This window comes from Haemorhous mexicanus, chromosome 18, assembly GCF_027477595.1.
Source record: "Haemorhous mexicanus isolate bHaeMex1 chromosome 18, bHaeMex1.pri, whole genome shotgun sequence".
NCBI lineage: Eukaryota > Metazoa > Chordata > Aves > Passeriformes > Fringillidae > Haemorhous > Haemorhous mexicanus.
In genome coordinates, this window is record NC_082358.1 from 8,914,264 (window position 1) to 8,933,692 (window position 19,429).

A 19,429-nucleotide genomic window follows, 5' to 3' on the forward strand; every position below is an offset into this window, starting at 1 on the left:
GGGAACTTCCAGTTGGAAACTCCCCGGTGATCTCCGGCAGTGGGGCCGAACCCTCGGGGTGGGCGCGGCGCCCGGGAGGGGCCCCCGAATGTTGCCGGAGCTATGAAACGGGCCCCGAGCGGCATGTCCGCCCTTCCCGGTGCGGCAGCACAGCGCCAGCTCGCCGAGCATCCAGCACCGCGCGGCTGCCGCCTGTGCAGCGCGTCCCGGGATTTACCGGGTACCGAGGATTTATTGGGTCCCGGGGCACCACCCCCTCCCCGGGGAATCACCTCCCTGACGCCATCACCTCCCCGTCGGGTCATCACCTACAACGTGGGCACCGCCCCCTTCCCCGGTGCACCGTGTCCCGGAGCATCACCCCCCCGGCGGCATCACAGACAGCCCTGCCCCGTGCACCCCTGTACCGCACGGCTACCGCCGGTGCACCTCGTCCGCCCAACCCATCCCGGGGCATCCCGCCCTCCCGGTGCACCGCCCGTCCCGGGGCGGTGGGAGGGGGCTGCTGGGGGCGGGTCACCCCCCGCCGTTACATAAGGGGGTTACGTCAGGGCGCGCGGCCACGCTCTTATCCCACCGCCGTCGCCGCCGCTCCCCCACCCCGCCCATTCACACGCCGCCGCGCAGCGCCCGGGCCGGAGCCCCCGCCGCCGCTCCCAAGGTGAGCCCCGCGGGCCGGGCCCGAGCCCGCACCGCCTCCCGCGGGCCAGGCCCGGAGGGAAGAGAGGGACGGGGGAGACCCGCGGCGGACGCCGGGGCCCCCATGACCGGCCTGTTTACACCGGCGCGGCGCGTACCACCGTGGCGGGGGAGCGGGAGGGGCCTGCCGCCGCGCTGAGCCCCAGCCACGCCGAGCCGCGCTGGCGGCGCCGCGACCCGGTTACCGCGCCCGGGGCGGCAAACCCGGACCTCCCTTTCCGAGTACGGGGCCAGCACCGGGGAGAGGCCGAGCCCCGTCGCGGCGGCCGCCGCCCCCCCCCGGCGCCGCGGTGGTTCGCCCCGCACGGCCGCGATTGGCCGAGCGCTTAAAGGGGCCGGCAGCGCGCGCTTTTCCGCCCCGCGGCGCGGCGGCGGCATCGGCGCGTGCCCCCTCGCCCGCGCGGCGCTGCCCGGCACGCGGGGCGGGGGGGGCCATGGACGGCGGCCGCCGCGGGACACAAAGGATGGGGCGGCGGCGGCGGGCGACGCGGCGCGGGGCCATGGCGGCGGCGGTGGCGGCGGGGCCGGGCATCGGCGGCGGCGGCAGCCCGCGGTACAGCCTGCTGGCCGAGATCGGCCGCGGCGCCTACGGCGTGGTGTACGAGGCGGTGTCGGGCCGCAGCGGCGCGCGGCTGGCGGTGAAGCGGATCCGCTGCGACGCTCCCGAGAACGTTGAGCTGGCGCTGGCCGAGTTCTGGGCCCTGACGAGCCTCCGGCGGCAGCACCCCAACGTGGTGCGCTTCGAGGAGTGCGTCCTGCAGCGGCATGGCCTGGGGCAGCGCATGAGCCACGGCAACAAGCGCAGCCAGCTCTACCTGCGCCTCGTCGAGACCTCCCTCAAAGGTACCGGCAGCCCCGGCTCGGCCCCAGCGCCCTCCTGGGCCGCCTCACCCCCCCCAGGGCCTTCTCACCCACCTAGGGCCTCCGGGGCCCTGTCCCTGACACCCGTGTCACCCATCCCCGCCCCGAGCACCTGGATCTATCACCTCCCTGCTGCCCTCGGTTACCCCCACACCCTGATCCTCCTGCCCTGCTCCCAGGTTACACCCCCAGAGTAGGTGGCTGCTGGGATGCCCCATGCAGTACATCCTGGTTTTGTCTCCTTTCTTCATGCACACCCTTCCACAGTACCCACACCACAGTGCCCTTGCTTGCTACCCATCACCCTAATGCTGAAATCATTCCTGGACATTGCCTGCACTTAGCAGCATCCGGAGCTCCCCCCAGCTCTCACAATGACCTTCCTCCCACCTTGCATCACTGCATTTCCAGTGTAACCACACCAGGCTCTCCCCACTGAGCTCCTGAGCACCCATCACCCCTGCACACTTGGGGTCCTCTCTGGGGTATCTGCTCTAGGCTTGCTCCCATCACCCATCTCTGTCCTGTCCCTGCAGGGCTCTCTACAGGGTCTCTTTGCTGCCACTCACCCTGAATACACCTGAGGGACCCTTGTTCTGGACTCTATCCCCCCATGCTGTGCCATCCCCTCCACTTTCCCTTTCCTGTAGGATGCTCCCAGGAAACCATTCCTTAAGCCCCACCCATGTCTTGCAGCAGTGCCAGTGGGGTCCCTCCATGTGCCCTGCAATCCCACCCCCAGTCCTGAGGGGCCCTCTTGCTGCCTCCAGGCTCAAACCTAACCCTTGGGGGACATCTCTGTGTGCTGTACCCCTGGCCAGCACTGACTTGTCTTCCCTTACACCCCAAATCCTGAGGCTCCATCTGCTACCCTGGCCTGTGCCACAGCCCACACACATCCCCCTGGGGACCTTCACAGCCTGTGACTGTGCCCCAGTCACACCAAGGGGACATCTCCCCCTCTCTGCCCAATGTACCGTCCCATCTCTGAGCACCCCAAGGCTGCAGCCTGTTATGGCTCAAGATCTCACAGCTTTAGGACTGTCCCTGTGTCCCCCCCATTGCTGGCTCTATGGAGACAGCCCTGGAAGCACTAATGCCTGTAGCCTGGGCGGATACCTCCATTTTCCCCTGGGGTTCCTCAGCAGCATCACAGGGCTGTCAGGGGTCACCTTCTCCTGTCACAGTCCATGGTTGTGATGGTGACATCTCCAAAAAGCTCCCTCCCTTTGCTCCCTTGGCTCCTTGTCAGACCCAGCTTTGCCAATGTGCTGTGAAGATGTGGAAAAATACAGGAGCCCTGTGCCCTCGCTGCCCCTGTGCCTCCCAGCCTGCTGTGAGCAGAGCCAATCCCCCCAATCCTTCCTTCCCCTGACTTGTGTGCCAGGATTCCTGTCAGCTCCTTGGGGTGCTCAGTCTCCCTGAGCCCCCAGACCCTGTGCCAGGCACAAAGTTCATGCAAAGCTCCTGAAATCCATCTTCTGAGCAAACCTGTGGTTCTGACTGTCCCTGCCTTGCCTGTCCCCTCTGTGTCCCTGGTGGGTGGACATGTCCAGACGTGCCTGGCTCTCCCCATGCATCCCAGCTCCTGCTCTTCCTTCATGCAGCCACCCAAGGGAGGCTCCCTGAGAAGGGCAGTGTCCAAATTCCTGTACAGCCAGGGCACACAGCTCCCTGGGAGAGGAGCCAGCTCTTCCCTTCGGGTGTGTCCAGCTGTAGCAGAAATGGGGCGTCCTGCCCCCTCTGTCATGTTGCATGCCCTGAGGAGAAGTGGCTTGGCTTGGGGAGAGCTCTTGGGTAGCTGGAGGTGCCCCATCTCCAGGTGGGGAAGGAGACCCATAAATGCCCCATCTCTGGAGGGGGTTGAGTCTTCTGAATTCCCAGCAGTGAGGAGGGCTTTGCCTGCCCTGGTCCCATGGCAGCCCCTCAGAGGGGAGCAGAGCTGGGCTCTGCATCCCCAGCCTGGACAGGAATAGTTGGACTTCCAAAACCAAGCTGGAGCACATTCTCCTTCCCGTCTGCCTGGCTGCCCTCGGGGCTGTGTTGTGCCAGGCAGCCTGTGCTTGCTGCCTTCCCAAGCCTTGGGTCTGATAGATGTAGATAAATATTTTCAAAACAAAAGGCTGGAGCTGGATGAGCCCTGCAGGTCTCCTGCTCTCCCTGCCTGCCGGCAGCAGCGGCGGTGGCCGTGGCGCTGTGCTCCGTGCCATTCTGCACGACCGCAGCTGGGCTATTTACGGGCCAGTGCAGATGCTGTGCCAACGTGCCGGGGCTCAGGGCACGGCCAGGATTAATCTGAGACTTTCTGAATTGGGAGCACAACTGTCAGGATACAGGCGGGGTTTGCTCTCAGCTATGGCGCAGAGGCTGAACCTTTACCATTTTAACGAGATGTGGAGTAATTAAATTTAAGGGCAGGGTGTGAAAAGGAAGGTGGAAGCTCGGTGCTGAGCTGGAGGAGAGGCACCCATGCAATGTGCTCAGAGCCCTGATGCAGCAGCACCTCCAGTGCTTGTGCACATCACATGCCCCTCTTGTTCCTAACCTAGAGCAGTGACAGAGCCTCCTTAAGTGAACAGGTATAAGGTGTTGCTTCCTGTTCCTCCCATGTCATCTGTGGGGCCAACAAGCTGCCACCAGCACTCAGCCTCACTCATGGGCTGCCCTGGCATCACCTATGTGTGTTGCCATCATTCTAGCTGTCTGGAATTTCATGCTGCCAGCTCCCATCTCTCTGGTGCAGCCTCCTTGCACAGAGGGAGTCAGAGGTTACATGTGGTTGTGGGCACTGGGATGCTGTTTCTGCTCTCACTGGATTTTCATTTCCCCTGTGAAGCTAAGCAAATTAGCACGCTGTTAATGAGCTCCCCAGGATCGGGTGGGGGAGGTGTGCGTGTGTGCTGGAAAGATGGAGTGTGAGTGTGTGCCATGCTGTGTTTGGGCAGGGAGCACATGGGGATGCTGGCTTGGTGATAGAGAACAGGTCCAGCCTGTCATTGGCATCTCCTCAGCTCCTGACTGCTTGTCTTCAGTTTGCTAACATCTCATCTTTAGGGAGCGTCTTGCCAGCTCTTTATGTTTAAAGCTGTTTGTTTTGAAGGCAGGAAGATGATTTAACAACTAAAACACTTTCAGATTATAGAAAGAAAATGAGGAAATATTACTTTTGGCTTAAGCCTCTACTCACAATGCTCCACCCAAAGTGAAGTGCCTGGTGCTCACAGCTACTGCTGGATCCCCGTCATCTTTCCTGCATTTGCTGACATTCAGGGGCCAAGTTTTAAATCAGAGCCTTCCTTATGCTAAAAACAAACCTTGGCTTGTCAGAGCTAACAGGTCCTGGCTGCTGCTGAGCCAGTGTTTGAGCCACTTCCTGTGGGAAGGGGCTGCCAGCAGTGCTGTGTGGATGCTCCCACCTGGTTGTGTGTGAGGAATGTGGGGCTCTGCTGTGCTCCCTTGTCATGGTTTGATTCCTGCAGACAGACACTCCTGCTCCCTGTGTTGGGGCTGTACGGCTGCAGAGGGGAGCAGGAAAGCCAAACCCTGTGTCCTGCTGTGATGCCACTGGGATTTAACAAATCAAAGTGGTGGCAGCCGTGTGAGCTGGGGCTGTCCTGGCTGTGCTGGGGTCTCTGCTCTCAGGACAAGCAGCATCTCCTTCAGCTCCTGTGCTGTCATGCCAAAGGTGGCTTGCACCAGAGAAGCTGCTTTTCCTGGTCAGCATTTTGGTCTCCAGAGCCAAGCTGTCATGTGCTGCTCTCAGCTGGTCCTTGGACTTAAATGGTGAGCCTCCTTCTAGCCAGATGAGACCCCCAGAGTGCACCCAGTACCCTGTGTAACTCTATCCTCTTCTTTCTTCCCCTAGATCTAACCTTCAGACCTAAGCTCAGCAAAAGATTGCTGAGGATGGGGAGGTGCAGCCAAATCCTTCTGTTGTGCAGATTTCCATTTCCATAGCAGTAGCCATGGATACAGACTGTTTGTGCAAATAACCAATATTCCCACCCACACTAACTGCTGACCAGTGCAGCCCACGGCTGGGTGGCCCTGGTAGTCCTTGGCTTACCTGCTGCTGGAATTTTTTTGCTTTCCCAGATGCTCTCTAGGGCTTTGCTCAAACAAAACCCAACTTTGTCAAATGGGTGGAGTTATTTCACTGCTTTCAAAAACACTTGAGTTCAGCTGTGGGACTTTTTAGCTGTGGCAGAGGTGAGTGGTATCCTCCAGCTTCTCTCTTAGGGTACTTATGGAGGATAAGAAAATCAATTTCTAGAGCAAAATGATCCTCTGGTGGTGTGTGCAGGCTCTGCCAATCACCTTGGTGCTCTCTGGAGGAGACTTGGGGTTTGCACTACTGGCATCAGCTAATGGGGATGGGTCTGTTGCCAATGTTCCTTGGGGCATCCTGGCATCCCTGGGGAGCACCAGTGGCAGACTTGGCCCCATTAGCTGATATGATGCTGCTGTGTTCATGTGTCTAATTGATGTGCAAGAGAGTCCTTCCTTAGGCAGAAGTTTTATAGAATAAGCCTGAGATGCTCTGAGCTTGAGGAGTAGAAGGAAGAAGCTGTTTGGGGTGTAATACTGAGTAGTAGGAGTATTTACAGTCACAAGTGTGGCTGAGATTACACTCAGCAAACATTTTGCAGCTTGGACCTCCAGTTTCTTCTCATTAAAGACTTGTTAGCACTTAATGCAAGCTGGATGAAGTGGCAGAGTTTCCCCAGCACAAATGCAATCCTTAAATGCACAGATTTGTTCTGGGAAGACCCAGTGGGCCATAGGGCTTGGACACTGGTGTGACCACTCTTGGCAAGTCTGTGCTGGCAGTGTTAGGGGCTGTGATTTACTCCCTGTGTGCAGTTCCAGTAAAGTATATGGAATGAGCCAGCCTTTGCCTCCTGCAGCAGAGCTGAGGTGGGAGAGGAGGCATTCACAAAAGTGGTTTTTTGTTTTTTTTTTTCTGTAGACTCACTGCTAATTATGCTTTTAGCCTCTGCTGCTTTGGCTGTCAGAGCCTGGGGAGAAAGGCCTGCTGGTAGGACTGAAGATGATGTGTTCTCTGCACTTTGCTGGGAGGAGGTCCCTGAGCTGGTTCCCAGCAGTGGGTTTGGATAAACATGGTGCTGGTGTGTCCTGCTCAACAGGATCCCAAAGCACTTGAAGCCACAGCAGTGCCAGCATCACTGCTGGTGCTCTGCAGTGCAATAGGTCCCAGTTACCTTCCCAAAATTTTTTTTATCCACATAAGCCAGACTTGTTCCTCAGCCATCCTGGTTTAGTGTGGACTTTGAAATGTGTCTGAAAAACCCACTCTTTTATCCCTTTTGATCAGGTGAGAGGATCCTGGGCTATGCAGAGGAGCCTTGCTACCTGTGGTTTGTCATGGAGTTCTGTGAAGGAGGAGACCTCAACCAGTATGTGCTGTCCCGAAGGCCCGACCCTGCCACCAACAAGAGCTTCATGCTGCAGCTGACCAGTGCCATTGCCTTCCTGCACAAGAACCACATTGTCCACAGGGACCTGAAGCCAGACAACATCCTGATAACTGAGAAATCTGGCACCCCTGTGCTCAAGGTGGCTGACTTTGGGCTGAGCAAGGTCTGTGCTGGCCTCACTGCTCGGGGCAAGGAGGGTGGGCATGAGAACAAAAATGTGAATGTGAACAAGTACTGGCTGTCCTCGGCCTGTGGCTCTGATTTCTACATGGCACCCGAGGTGTGGGAGGGACACTACACTGCCAAGGCTGACATCTTCGCCCTCGGCATCATCATCTGGGCCATGATTGAAAGGATCACCTTCATTGATGCTGAGACCAAGAAGGAGCTGCTGGGGACTTACATCAAGCAGGGGACCGAGATTGTGCCCGTCGGGGAAGCGCTGCTAGAAAACCCAAAGATGGAGCTGCACATCCCTCAGAAACGCAGGACTTCCATGTCTGAGGGGATCAAGCAGCTCTTGAAAGACATGTTGGCTGCTAACCCACAGGATCGACCTGATGCCTTTGAGCTTGAAACCAGAATGGACCAGGTTACATGTGCTGCTTAAATTCAGGGCAGGGCACCGCTGTGCTTTGCAGCTGGGTAAGTGATTTGGATTTTTTGTCTTATTTCTGTTGCCTGTACTGGCCCAGTAGTGCACTTTGTAGTGACACAAAGGAGTCTTATGTTCCTAGAGCTACTTCTATAGTGACTCATCAGAGCACTGCTTCTGAGGTTGTTTTCACCTATTCTGCTGCAAAAATAAAGTAGAGGTGAGAAATAGAATTAGCAGCTGCACATCCTGTCACTGCCCAAGGGCCCAGTGGAGCTGGAAGGGCTGGGCAGGAGCCCTGCTCCTCAGAGGTCCGGTGGCTGAGACAGGCTGAGGCACAGCAGAGACACCTGCAAGCACTTGGTATAAGCTTTGGTGACATCTGTCTCTCTCAGGGTCAGGGAGGGATCTGCCAGTTCTGCCTCCTCTGCTGTGTGATGTAATTTCCACAGTCTGTGCTGGAGCTCCCTGTCTAGCACCATCCCCCTCCCCTGTGACACTTGGACAGGACACCTTGGGGCCCAGCTGGCTCAGTGAGTAGGCACCAAGTGGCACATCTGTCTTGGTACAGAACTCTTTGCTTTCACCTACGAGGCACATGGGTCCATCTTGTGGCTCTGTTTCATTTCCCTATTAAAGGCAGGACTTCCCTTTGGTGTGAGTGTCAGTGCCCAAACCCAGGAGATGCTTTGGTCTCCAGCATCTGTGTTTGTAGACCTGTGTCTGCTAAGGAAGGAAGCTTAAAAACAGCTCTGCTCAGACTGAGCTCAGCTCTGTCCAGAGTCCCCTCCCTTCTCCCCCCCTGCTAAACAGTCTCAAGCTCAGAGGTCCTGATCCTCAGGCCTGGGTGGTCACACATGGTCTGGAAGAACCCCAGGGATGTGGTTTAGCTGGCAGTGTCCCTCACCAGTGACACAGAAGGACTGGGAGGTGTTGCCTACATGGCAAAGCCGTCTGTAAACAGAAGCTGTTACTAGGGATTCTTCCAGCCAAACATTTCAATGAAACTTAAGAATTACAGATTACCAGGGGTGAGGCTGACATCTTTCCAGCCCACATCCTTTCTCAGGCTCCTGCAGAGCTGCCTGCTCATCACTGGTCCCAGGAGATCTTTGACAGCCTGCCTGTGTCAGGTGCTGGCATCACAGCTTGGGCCCAGCCCTCACCTCACCCCAAAACCACACACAGGCAGCCGGACTGGAGCTGACCATAGATGCAGGAGGGCAGAGAGGGAGGAAATTATGTCCCTGGCCAGCATACACCAGCCCTCAGCTGATGGCTGTGTGATTGTTCAGCTCTGAGAGCAAGCCCCCACCAGCAGTGTGGATGGTGGAGGTATTTTGGCAGGTTTTGCTAAATCCCCTAATTGCTGCCACCTGAGGGTTCCTGAGCTTATGGAAAGTGCTGTGGGGCCTGACCCCCCTCTCTGTGTGCCCAGGTACACTCTGTGCTGTTTGTAGAGAAATAGGGATGGAAGTGAAAAGACCCATTGGGTGGGTCTTGTTGTTCTCTGTTGGTTTGTCCAAACTGGTCCACAGACCATCCCCTCTGCACTCTTCCACCCACAAAATATTTAACATCCATCTCCAGTGCCAGTAACTGATTCAAGCACTGCTGCCTGGGGCTGGATACTGGTCCCAGTGCAAGTGTGGGCTGGGGATTAGGGTGGGGGGAGTGAATCTGTGGAAATGAGAGCCCTTAAGATGGGTGTGCTCCCGCCCCGGGGCAAGAGCAGACACCCTGCCCTGTGCCCCGGGGCGAGGCGTGGGGCCGGTGGGGCTGTGGGAGCAGCTCTGCTGCACGTGGAGGGTCAGGCCGGGCTGTGCCATCTGCGCTGGCTCCGTGCTGACACGATGCTGCCGCGTTATGCAACCAGCCCCTGCCCTCGGGGGAAAATTCATCCTGCGCAGATCTGCGGAATAGTACATGAAGGGATAACAAACACCGAGGGGACAGTCCTACCCCGCGGCTGTTTGCTGAAACCCAGCTGCCTTCTGCACCCAGCACCCCCCTCCCTAGTCCATCCGTGAGTCTGCACCGATGGCTCTGTCGTGACACAGCTGCAGCAGCCAGGGATGCTCTTACATAACCCAACCTGGCACATGGAGCGTGGTTGCCTGGCCCAGATAGAGCCCAGCACCAGCCATATGTTCCTGCAAACCCAGAGTGTTCCTCCGCCTCACTCGTGGGGCAGCCAGAATATGTGGTGCACTTTGCTGTATGGTTTTCCAGGTGTACTTGTGTATTCAAATCAGCATTCTTCTAGCCGCTATTAAATGCAAATCTTAAATTGGAAACCTGCTTGAGAAGCTTAAAATGGGATTTAGAGCAGAGCCTGAATTCTGCTCTCAGGTAATTTTAGTTGACCGAGAAACTCACGTAACCTCTTCCAACTTATTTGTGGCACTGGCGTGTAGCTTTGCTGTGCTGGGTCATGCAGCAGGTTCTTCCCCAGGACAGTTCAGACCTGCTCAGCCTTGGTTCATGTCATAACCTGGAAAACTGTGACCCTCCCTGACCCAGGGAATTGGATTTTTGCTTATTCTTTGCTACGCCACTGACCTCTTTAGATTTTGCTTCATGTCTCAGCAGCTTCAGCTTCAGTTGTGCCACAGATGCTGCACGCACCTGAGAACTTCGTGCTCTGTTACCCTTCCAAAATGCAGATAGGAAATGTCAGTTCTCAGAAAGGAGTGGTTTTGGCTTGGTTTTTGCTGGACACCCGGCTCCCTGAGGAGAGAAGTCATTATCTCCCGTGCTTTTCCCACTCCTACTGGCACTGGTGCAAATAGTTCCAGCAGAGATGGGCAGCATTTCTGTGGGAAAAACAAAGGTATTCTCTTTTTAATTTGAGCACTTCTTCCCTACCTTCTGCAAATGTTTAGATAAAGCCAAGTTTATCTACAGTTCTCTAGAGCTGTTGGCAAAAGCTGCCTTTTGGGCAAAGAGGACAAAAGCCCTTCTAATACAATTAGGGAGTGGCTGGGTTGTGCTGGGTATCTGCTGATGGGTCTCTTTCTGTGATTGCCTAGCACTAGATGCACTGCCCACTGGGGAGTATCTCACACTTCCTTCCCAATACTGGAAAACTGGAATGATTCTCCTTTCTTGCAATGTGAACATCTTTCTTTCTGTGTCACTTTTGTAGCTGCCCTCCAGATCCCCTGGGGATGGTGAGGGGCCTCCCGGAGATGCTGCTCTGGTGGGATCCTCTGATGGGGTGGTTTTGTGCAACCCTTAGGTTGTAGAGGAAAAAGGTACAGTGGCAGTGTGGCCTTTTGCTGCTCCTTGCAGTGACACAGGGGCCTTGGCCACAGAAACACAAAGGGTGAGTACACCATCACCTGCCACTGACAGTTATGTATTTAAGAAATTTTGCAGTTTTGATTCACACAGGACATCAAACTACAATGGTTGTGATCAGTGTAGAGGCAGCTTGTTCTGGTAGATTTGTATTCCATTATATTTTCACTGTGGATAAAACAGTTGGTCTGATTTTGGGTGGATGCTCAAGATGAATGGCTAGAATCTGTGCAGGCTGCAGCATCTGAGGGGCTGTCATGAGCAGGAAAGTGTTCAATAGCTGTGGCCAGTCTGGTTCTCTCCAGCACTCCTCTCTCACTGGGTTTGATTATTCCAGTTTCAGCTGAAAGTGGCTGTTTGTATTTGCATTGTTCTGCTCTTTGCATTTTACACGTGCACCAGGAGCTGATGCTGAACAAGCTTATCTGCTCACCCTGCATGATGGTGTCTACCCTGGCCAGAGCTCTCTGGTGCTGTGCCCAACCACCCCCAGCACTGCTGATAAACTGCTGCCCTGTGGAATTTAAGAGCTGAAGGAAGGACAGGGATCAGGCACACAGCAGCACACAGCTCTGAGAGCTGTCAGTGAGCAGGGACTGCTGCATCAAGTTAGATCTTGGCTGGTAGTATCACTCAGCTCAAGTTTTACTCACTGGCCTGTTAAAGGACAGCAATTTCATTCCTAAAACAATGTTGGTTTTGACTTTGGACTGTTTTCAGTGTGGTTTGTGGATCTTGGCATGGACAAAAGCCATAGGACAGTAAAAGCAAGGTCAGTTCCTCTTAGCCATAGCAGTGAATGCAGCATCACAGGGGCCACCCCGTGGAGTGGTGACACCCTTCTGGACTGTGTTGATTCTACCTGGGGTCCAGTGAAGCCCTGAGGGTGACCTGGACCGTGTCAGCTCTGGCCAATTGTATTGGTGTTTGTGTTTGCTCGCTGTCACCCCTGCTTTGCCCTCTGGGGGAGGCCACTGCAGTTGGATTTAATGATGCACCCAAGGAATGCATCACAAGTATAGGTACAGAGCATGAGGGAGGGCTCAGGAGATAAATCAGGCACTCAGCTCTGTTCCCTTGCTGTGTTCCCACACAGGAGCAGATGACATGGTTAACACAAGGACCTGCTGGGTTATGTCTCCCTCCTCTGCACTGAGTCCTCTGCCGTGCAGACCCCACTGCCACCACCCCTCTGTGACCCACACATTAGTGTCATCTTGTGTGCTGGGTGAGGGCTCCATGGGCTGCTGGTTCACATCCTGCTGATGCCAAATGAACATTCGAGCTGATTAAGGCTATAAGTGGCATCAGTGGAGGGATTAAAAGCTCTTGAACCAGCCCCTGCAAAAACGTGCGTCAGTGGGGCGAGCTCTCCTGTCTCAGAGCAGTGAGCTCAGAGCTGCTCGAGCAAGCGCCTTCCCTGATAATGTTCCTACTCCAGGGAAGCACAAACAGAAACCCTGCCCTACTTGTTAAGGAAGCTGCATAATAGGAGAAACCTTCCAGAAGAATCCTTGCGTGTTTGCCCTGACCTGATGTCTGTGTGCCTCTCGCCTCCTCAAACAGAAAGGCTTTATTCCAATGGCAGCCTGCAAAAGTGGCATCCCTTTGGTTAACCTCTCCTGGAAAGGAGTGTGCCTATGACCTTGCCTTCTGTTCTGAGCAGCCTTGTCCTTCAGAAATGTGTTCCTCAGGCAGGGATTTCTTTAATGAGATTTCCTAGGGCTAAGGTATTGGAGTAATTTGCTGGGCAGTAGCATCTTTTCTGCAGCGGGTCTTTCCCGCTGCTCCCTTGGTGTCTCTGCAGAGCCCCTCGCCCATCCCTGGTGGGCTGGGACCTGCCCCTGCTAAGTGGAGGAGCTAAATCCAGCCCCCACTTTTTTTTTCCCATTTAACTGTCTGAATTTAGAGCTCATGGACCAGCCCTGCTGCTTCCCAGTACAGCCACTACCCTCAGCTCTGCTGGTGCCTCCTTGAGTTTGGGACATCCTAAAGGATGTATTTTCAGTACAGAAGTGACATCATGTGTACATAGGTGTGCTGTTCTTCTGCTTCCATGGGGAGTTTTCTGGGTTCCAAACAATCTATGTGGAAAATGCTGGTAGCTTATGTGCAGCACTGAGCATTCTCACGTCCCTGAGCTTGGAGGACAGGAGGGTGCCAGGGCTGTGGATGAAGGGGTGCAGCACCACTGCTGCTACAGGGACCATGGGGGTTGTTGTGTGTTGAGGCTTTGGCCAAAGCAAGGATTGGTGCAGCAAGTCTGACTCTAAAATCCCTGGCATTGAGCATCCTTGTGGGCTGAGTTGCGAACCTCTCCTGCTCTGCTTCCAGTTGCACCAGCCTGGATTTTACTCAGCTTTTACAGAGCCACTCACGATGCCTGAGCTGCTGCTGACGCAGCAGGCAAGTGGTGCAGGGCATCTCTGGGCTTGCAGCTTGTTCCACCTTTCCTGATGGAGTGCGTGGAGCCAGCACTCACAGACACATCACATGGACTCTCAAGGCCAGGCTCTGCTGGGAACACTTGTCCTTGTTCCAGCAGGACTGTCACTGCAGGGAGCTGTGTGGGATGGGGCTGTGTTGTGGGGGTGTGAGGAAATGCTCAGCCACAGCCAGCCTGTCCCAGCTCAGCCCCCGCCCTCTGGCAGCTGAATGTGTGCTGTCCTTGGCAGTGTGCTCCATGCACTGCTGTCTGAGTCCTTCTGGGTTAAAAACTGACTGTAAACTGAGCCCAGTCCCTATCTGGATCGATAGCTAAAGCACTGGGCAGTAGAGAGATGTGGCAGCACCTGTTTTGGGCTAACTGGGATAAGTGGGCAGGTGGCAGGAGTGGTGTCCTACACCCCTTCCATCCAGAAGCCAATGCCTGCAGTCACAGTGTAGTAACTGAGACAAACCACTGACAAACCTGACCTCTCTTTCTCCTCTCTTGTTTTTTCTTGCAGATTTATTTACCAGGGACCCATAATCTCCATTATTTACGTGCAAGAAGGAAGTCAAAGATAAGGGAAGATGATGATACAGAAGATTCCTGGTCTATAGGATCTCTGGCAATGTGAAATATTTGGGTGTTACTTTTTTGTGTTGGGAGGGGTGTTGTGGGAGTGTGGGAGGGGGCTGCAGGTGCCTGTGGAAGAACATAAGCTGGCAGCTGTCACTCACAAAACTTTGAAACAAGATCCAGAGAGCAGAGCTGCCCTTGCTCAGCCCTCCCCGTGTCTCCTGTGCTGCTGTTTGACTCATTAGATGTTTCTAGGGATGTGGTTCCATAAAGAAGTGGGAATCAGCAGCCTGATGGTGAGGTGTACTGCCAGGCACCAGCTCTAAGTCCAGCTGGGCACAGTTTTGGGTTCAAAGCTATTGATTTTGCCTAGGGAAAATGGGAGCAAAGTGGTGGGTAGGTTTGCATTGGGAGTGCAGTGCTTTAGGAAAAATGAATCTCTTGGTCCACACGTTGCAAGCAGCTAAATAACTTCACAGCCAGGCAGCTCCTGAATAGGTGGTGCTGCCCAGGCTTGTGAGCAGCTGACACTAGGATAGAGTAGGATAAACATGCTGGAAAGCCATTTGGCAGAGCAGGTCTTCCCAAGCTGGATTTCACGATCATCTTTGTTACTGTCTTTGTACACAGAGGGAACTGGGGAGCTGCTGAGTACATTTTCAGTTTGACATTATCTGAATACAAGAGAAACAGAAAGCAGTCCACTGCTCTGATCCATTTGATGCCAAACTTCAGTCAATAGGAACAGTGCTGTGGAGAGAAGGAGGTTTGGCCTAATGGGTCATGGGCTGGATTTTAGCCTCCCACAGGACACTTTTCCCTGCTAGCTAATGATCTCCAGGAAGCAAAAGGCAATGCTGCTATTCAGGATAGGCTACAGTATAGTAGTGTAGGTCAGGAGATTGGAACCTCAGGCTGAGCACTTAAAACTTGATTTCCTTGCCTATATTTAAAGCAAAACTCATTTTCTGGGGCTGCCTCGTGTTGATGATCTTTAGACTTTGCTCACTGTAAATGCAATGTAAAGCACCACCTCTTCTCTACCCTGCAGCTTCTGAACCACCTAAAATGTTTCTCAGCAGATGAAATCACCAGCAGTGGTTTGGGAAGTGGGCTGGTCTGACCCAGCATCACTGCTGAGCTGTCAGGGTGCTCAGTCTGGAGCTGGCCATGGCCACAAGCAGGAGAGGGGTCCCCCTGGTCCCCTCATCTCTGGCTGTGGGAACTGCTCCTTGCCTGCAGCTTTCCTCTGCCATCACTGGAAGGTTCCTAACTGGCAGCATCTCCATGTATCTCCTCAGTGTACTATGCTGACTTCACAGGAATAAATGGAAATGGAGGAAATTCAGGTGGGCTTAGGCAGAGCAGGGAAAGGATGGAGGGGCTTCTTTCTTCTCTTCCATATTTTTCCAGGACACAAAGCTAAAGCTGTGACTGCAGAAAGGCCTGGTCCTTCTTAGGAAGACCAGGAAGCTCCAGACTGGCTGTCTGTGACTTGTGAAGATTTGGACAGCACAAATGCACTGCCAAGCCCTTGTTCTCACACTGTGCTTTTGTCTGTCCCTAGGGATGCTTCTTTGGGCTGCAGCTGGGTGGGATTCCTGCAGCTTCCTGTTCTGCATCCCACAGGAAGGGAAGAGTGAACCATTTAGCTCACAAGTGCAGTGTTAGTGTCCTGATCACTGGACCATCCTTCCTCCACCTGGCAGAGCCTTTGCTCCTGACTGTCACAGCTGTTGTAACTGAACCCTGGCCTGAATGGGTGCAGTAAGAGGGCAGGAGGTGAAGCTGGAAGGCAGTGAGTGGATTGCCCTGTTCTTCCCAGGACAGGAGTGAGTCCAGCAGGTCCTGGGAGGGTCAGCCCTCTTGGTCCACTGCTGTTCCAGGCCATCTTCAAACCACATGTCTCCACCTCAGCTTTTGCATTGCAGATGTGTTTTTCAAGTAGCTTGATGTTAGTGAGCTAGACCGTAGTGCCTTACTTAGGATTTAGCAAACACTTCCAAGGAGGAGTCCTAGGGCTGCTAGCCTTTGGCCAACATGGATGTTTCCCTGATAAGTTTGTCCTTTTAAGAGCATTTCTCTCTGATTTTGCTGCTGTTTGTGCTCAACTCCCCAGACTATATAGGAACCTGCCTTGTGTTTACAGCTCCCCACATCTCTCCTTCAGTTACTTTGGCCCAGACCAGCACTCCCTCTAGAACAAAGTGGGAACAGCTCAAACCTGCATATGCTGTGGGATGGAGAATGTTTAGTCTTTTCTCACGTGGGTCTTTTGGGTCTCACCTGCCCAGCCCCTGCAGGCCAAACTTCTTCCTCTGCTGTAGATGTTTGGCACCAGGGTGCACTGCTGGGAAAATCCAAGTTTAAGAAAGCAGCCCCAAGCCTGTGGCCCATTTCCCAGCCCAGGGCCATGCTGTCTATCTCTTCCTGGCTGCAGTGAAGCTGAGCATCCAGGTGCTGGAGGTAGCTGGTTAGTGTGGGGGGAGCCAAGCCCCCCTTGCAGAACTCTCTGGGCTCGTTGGCCCCACATGGTGCCCACGCCAGGGGAGTGATTGTATGAAACTGTTTACTTCTGATTTTGCTGTTTACAAGAGGGATGTGGGGTGGGTGGGGGGAACAAGCCAAGCCTCAGGAGGATTGGAAACTGTGTTATCTGCACCAGCCTGCAGCAAGACTGATACCACCGGCATCATGCAGGTGTCACGGGGATATCCCAGCCAGCTTTGGTCCATGGGGAGGAAAGCAGAGGTGGCTGTAGCCTAGAGGGGTTAGATGAGCTGCCCTGTATCCCCTTACTGCTGTGTTTGAGGTTCAGCAGTGCTAGTGACAGATAAGTTACCCCTGTGGTCTTCCTCTATTCCTCAGGACCCAGCTCCTTCACATATCACAGGCTCCCAGAGCCTTTCTGGAGCAATAAGATGCAAAACAAGCGTTACCATCGTCGTGGAAATCCTCCGTTGTGTGCAGTGTCTGTCTCCTCTGTATGCAGTACGAGTCTGGGTTTAAGCCTGCCAAACACCACAGGGGAGCTGCTGCAGGGCACAAGCTGGGGTTTCCCTGGGCTCTCTGCAGGTCGGGAGAACAGGGAAACACTAGCTGCTGCTTTCCTTCCTTACCCTGGGCCTGTGCTGCCCAAGCCTCACACTATAGCTGCCCAGGGCAGGTGTGCTCCTGGTCCCCTTTTTGGCAAAGCTGGCATTGGATGGGTGAGCAGAGCTCAGTGCTCCACTCCTCACAGCCCCCATCCCATCAGCCAGGGCAGCATTGGGAAAGCAGAGCCCCATTTCCTTTGAACAGGGGTAGGAGTTGTGCCAGTGGTTCCTGTGCTCCTCAGCTGGTTACAGGCATATCCAATGTGTGGGCCTTCCATGTCCAGAAGCATTTCTCACTTCAGGGCAGGGTGTCTGGTGGGTGAAGCTGGGAGGGAAGTGCAGGGAGCTGCTCTCTTCCAGCTGTGATCTGCCAGATCATTTCTCTGTAGCCTGCACAAATGCTTTTAGCCCTGAGGATGTCTAGGCTGCTGGAAGAGCTCACAGGGGCCACACAGGAGTGCCTGGTGGCCCCAGCCTGGCACCTCTTCCCAGCAGCTGCCCAGGCCAGCATGGACCTTCAGCTCTCTCACCCAGCAGAAAACAGCAGCTTTGCAGGGTGAACTGCTTCACTGCCACACCAGAGGGGTTCTGGGTGAGCCCCAGGATGGGGACTCATGGCTGCCCCAGCCCTGCTGAGGGCTCTCCCCGCTCCCCACAGCTCCTGTGCTGAGCTAGCAAGAGCAGAAGGCTTAAACCCAGACTCCAAACTAAAGATAATATTAGTAAATGAATCTGTATTTTTCTTGGTTTTATTTTCTTTTTTTTTTCTTTTTGCACAGAAGCTGGTTATCTAGGACCTATGTGTGAACAACTTTATATAAATATTTTTTGTACTTGGTTTCCTTGGGTTGGTATGAAATGTTCTATTTAAGTTTTTTGAACACTGTGGATCCCCTGATGTGTATGAATGGCAGAGGCTTTGTAAATTAAGGGACGTTTGTGTGAATAAAGCTATTTGATGGGGTTGAAAAGCCACACACAACTTGAAACGTGAGCTCTGTGTGTTTGTCCTTTGCTGTGCTGAGAGCAGTGGGGTTGTAGCAGTGGGCAGACCAAGGCCCTAAAGCAGCTGTGGCTCCATCCTGGAGGGCAGGTTCAGCTAAGCCTGAACTGGAATTGGGCTAGCTGGACTGACCTCAGGGCTTAGGGCACTAAACCAAGGCACCCTGGCCGGTGCCAGCCAGAATGCAGCTCCCTGACATGCAGCACTTGTGGCCCTTTACCCTTGTCCTGGATTAGGATTAGCCCCGTTCTTGATGCAGACACCAAGTAGGACAGTGTGATTAGTGGGACAGGCAAACTTGGCCTCTGCCCATACAGAAACACCTCCCCATCCTGCCCCTTCCTCCCCATCTGGCCGCAAGCTGCCAGCCCCATGGTTCAGGAGCCAGAAAGGACCAGCAGCCCCTCACTCAGCTGGATGCCCACTCTGGAGGTGCCTGCAAACCCCATAAGGAAAATGCCTAGCAGAACTGCCACTTGAGTAGCCACAATCAGTTCCTCCCTTTACACAGATCCTTTGCCCCAAATCCCAGATGACCAAGCTGGTCACAGCAGCTGGGAGCCCCCCGGGTGCCACACCTGCCATCCACGATGAGAAAAGCATCACGAGGCTGAGCCGCATCCTGCAGCCACGGGAAGTTTTCCTGTGGGTGATGTCCCCAGGAGTCCAGCAGCCAGACGCCACCCCGAGCCGGCGTGGGACAGAGGATGTCCCGGCACCCGCCAGCCCTTGCGTAACGGCCCCGCAGCCTCGCACGACCCGCGGCAGCCGCGGCGCCCGCGCTGGGACGTGCAGGGCAGCCAGTCCTCCCCTCCGCTCCCCCTGCAGCAGCCCCCGCGCCGCCGGCCGCGTGGCCGTGGGCTCCCCCCGCACGGCCGTCAGCATTGTGCGCCTTAATCGCTGCCGACAGGCACCTAAAATGGATGTTTTCAGCCCAGTGGGGCCGCAGGGAGGCTGGTCGACCACAGCCGGAGCGATGCCGAGGGGCTGGCAAGGGGGCCCCAAGCTGTGCTTCCTCCCGCTTCCTGCTGGGTTATCTCAGGCGTTGATTGCACGGCACCCACTGTGAGGGGCAGCCTGGGGGGCTCAAACATCTCCCCCCAGTCCTGCCCAGAGCATCCTGCCAGCAGGCAGGGAAGGGGCTTGCATTGGCTCCAGTCACACTGGCTCCCAGTGTGGGACAAGCCCCAAGCCTGTCCCTGTCCTGGTGACAAGCGCAGCTGCAGAGACCCGCTGTGCAACACTGCTGTTCCCCCACTGCTCACCAAATGCAGGCACCCCCAAAACCTCTGTCTGCTCTTGAGGCTTCCCCCTGGTTTAAGCTACACTAATGACAAGGATCATGTTGACTCCAGGCTCATGGCATCTCACTCATCTCTGTGACCAGACACAAGATGAGCTCTGTGAGATCCACAGGCCCTGACTCCCAGC

At 55.1% G+C, this 19,429-nt stretch overlaps 1 protein-coding gene across 1 annotated transcript; it reads left to right on the forward strand.

Moving 5' to 3' along the window:
• Positions 1 to 102: 102 nt before the first annotated feature.
• STK35 (serine/threonine kinase 35) lies at positions 103 to 17,984 on the forward strand. The gene is made up of 5 exons (XM_059863021.1): positions 103 to 220; positions 539 to 661; positions 775 to 1,542; positions 6,896 to 7,643; positions 13,845 to 17,984. The coding sequence occupies exons 1-4, from the start codon at positions 103 to 105 to the stop codon at positions 7,606 to 7,608; spliced, it is 1,722 nt and encodes a 573-aa protein (XP_059719004.1). The 3' UTR covers positions 7,609 to 7,643; positions 13,845 to 17,984.
• Positions 17,985 to 19,429: the final 1,445 nt, after the last annotated feature.

What these genes read in the sequence shown, in the direction of transcription:
- STK35 (XM_059863021.1), top strand. Translation starts at nt 103, where the DNA reads ATGAAACGGGCCCCGAGCGGCATGTCCGCCCTTCCCGGTGCGGCAGCA. An exon ending in CGCGTCCCGGGATTTACCGG is followed by an intron (nt 221 to 538) that starts GTACCGAGGATT and finishes CCGTTACATAAG; the next exon opens with GGGGTTACGTCAGGGCGCGC. An exon ending in CCCCCGCCGCCGCTCCCAAG is followed by an intron (nt 662 to 774) that starts GTGAGCCCCGCG and finishes CATGACCGGCCT; the next exon opens with GTTTACACCGGCGCGGCGCG.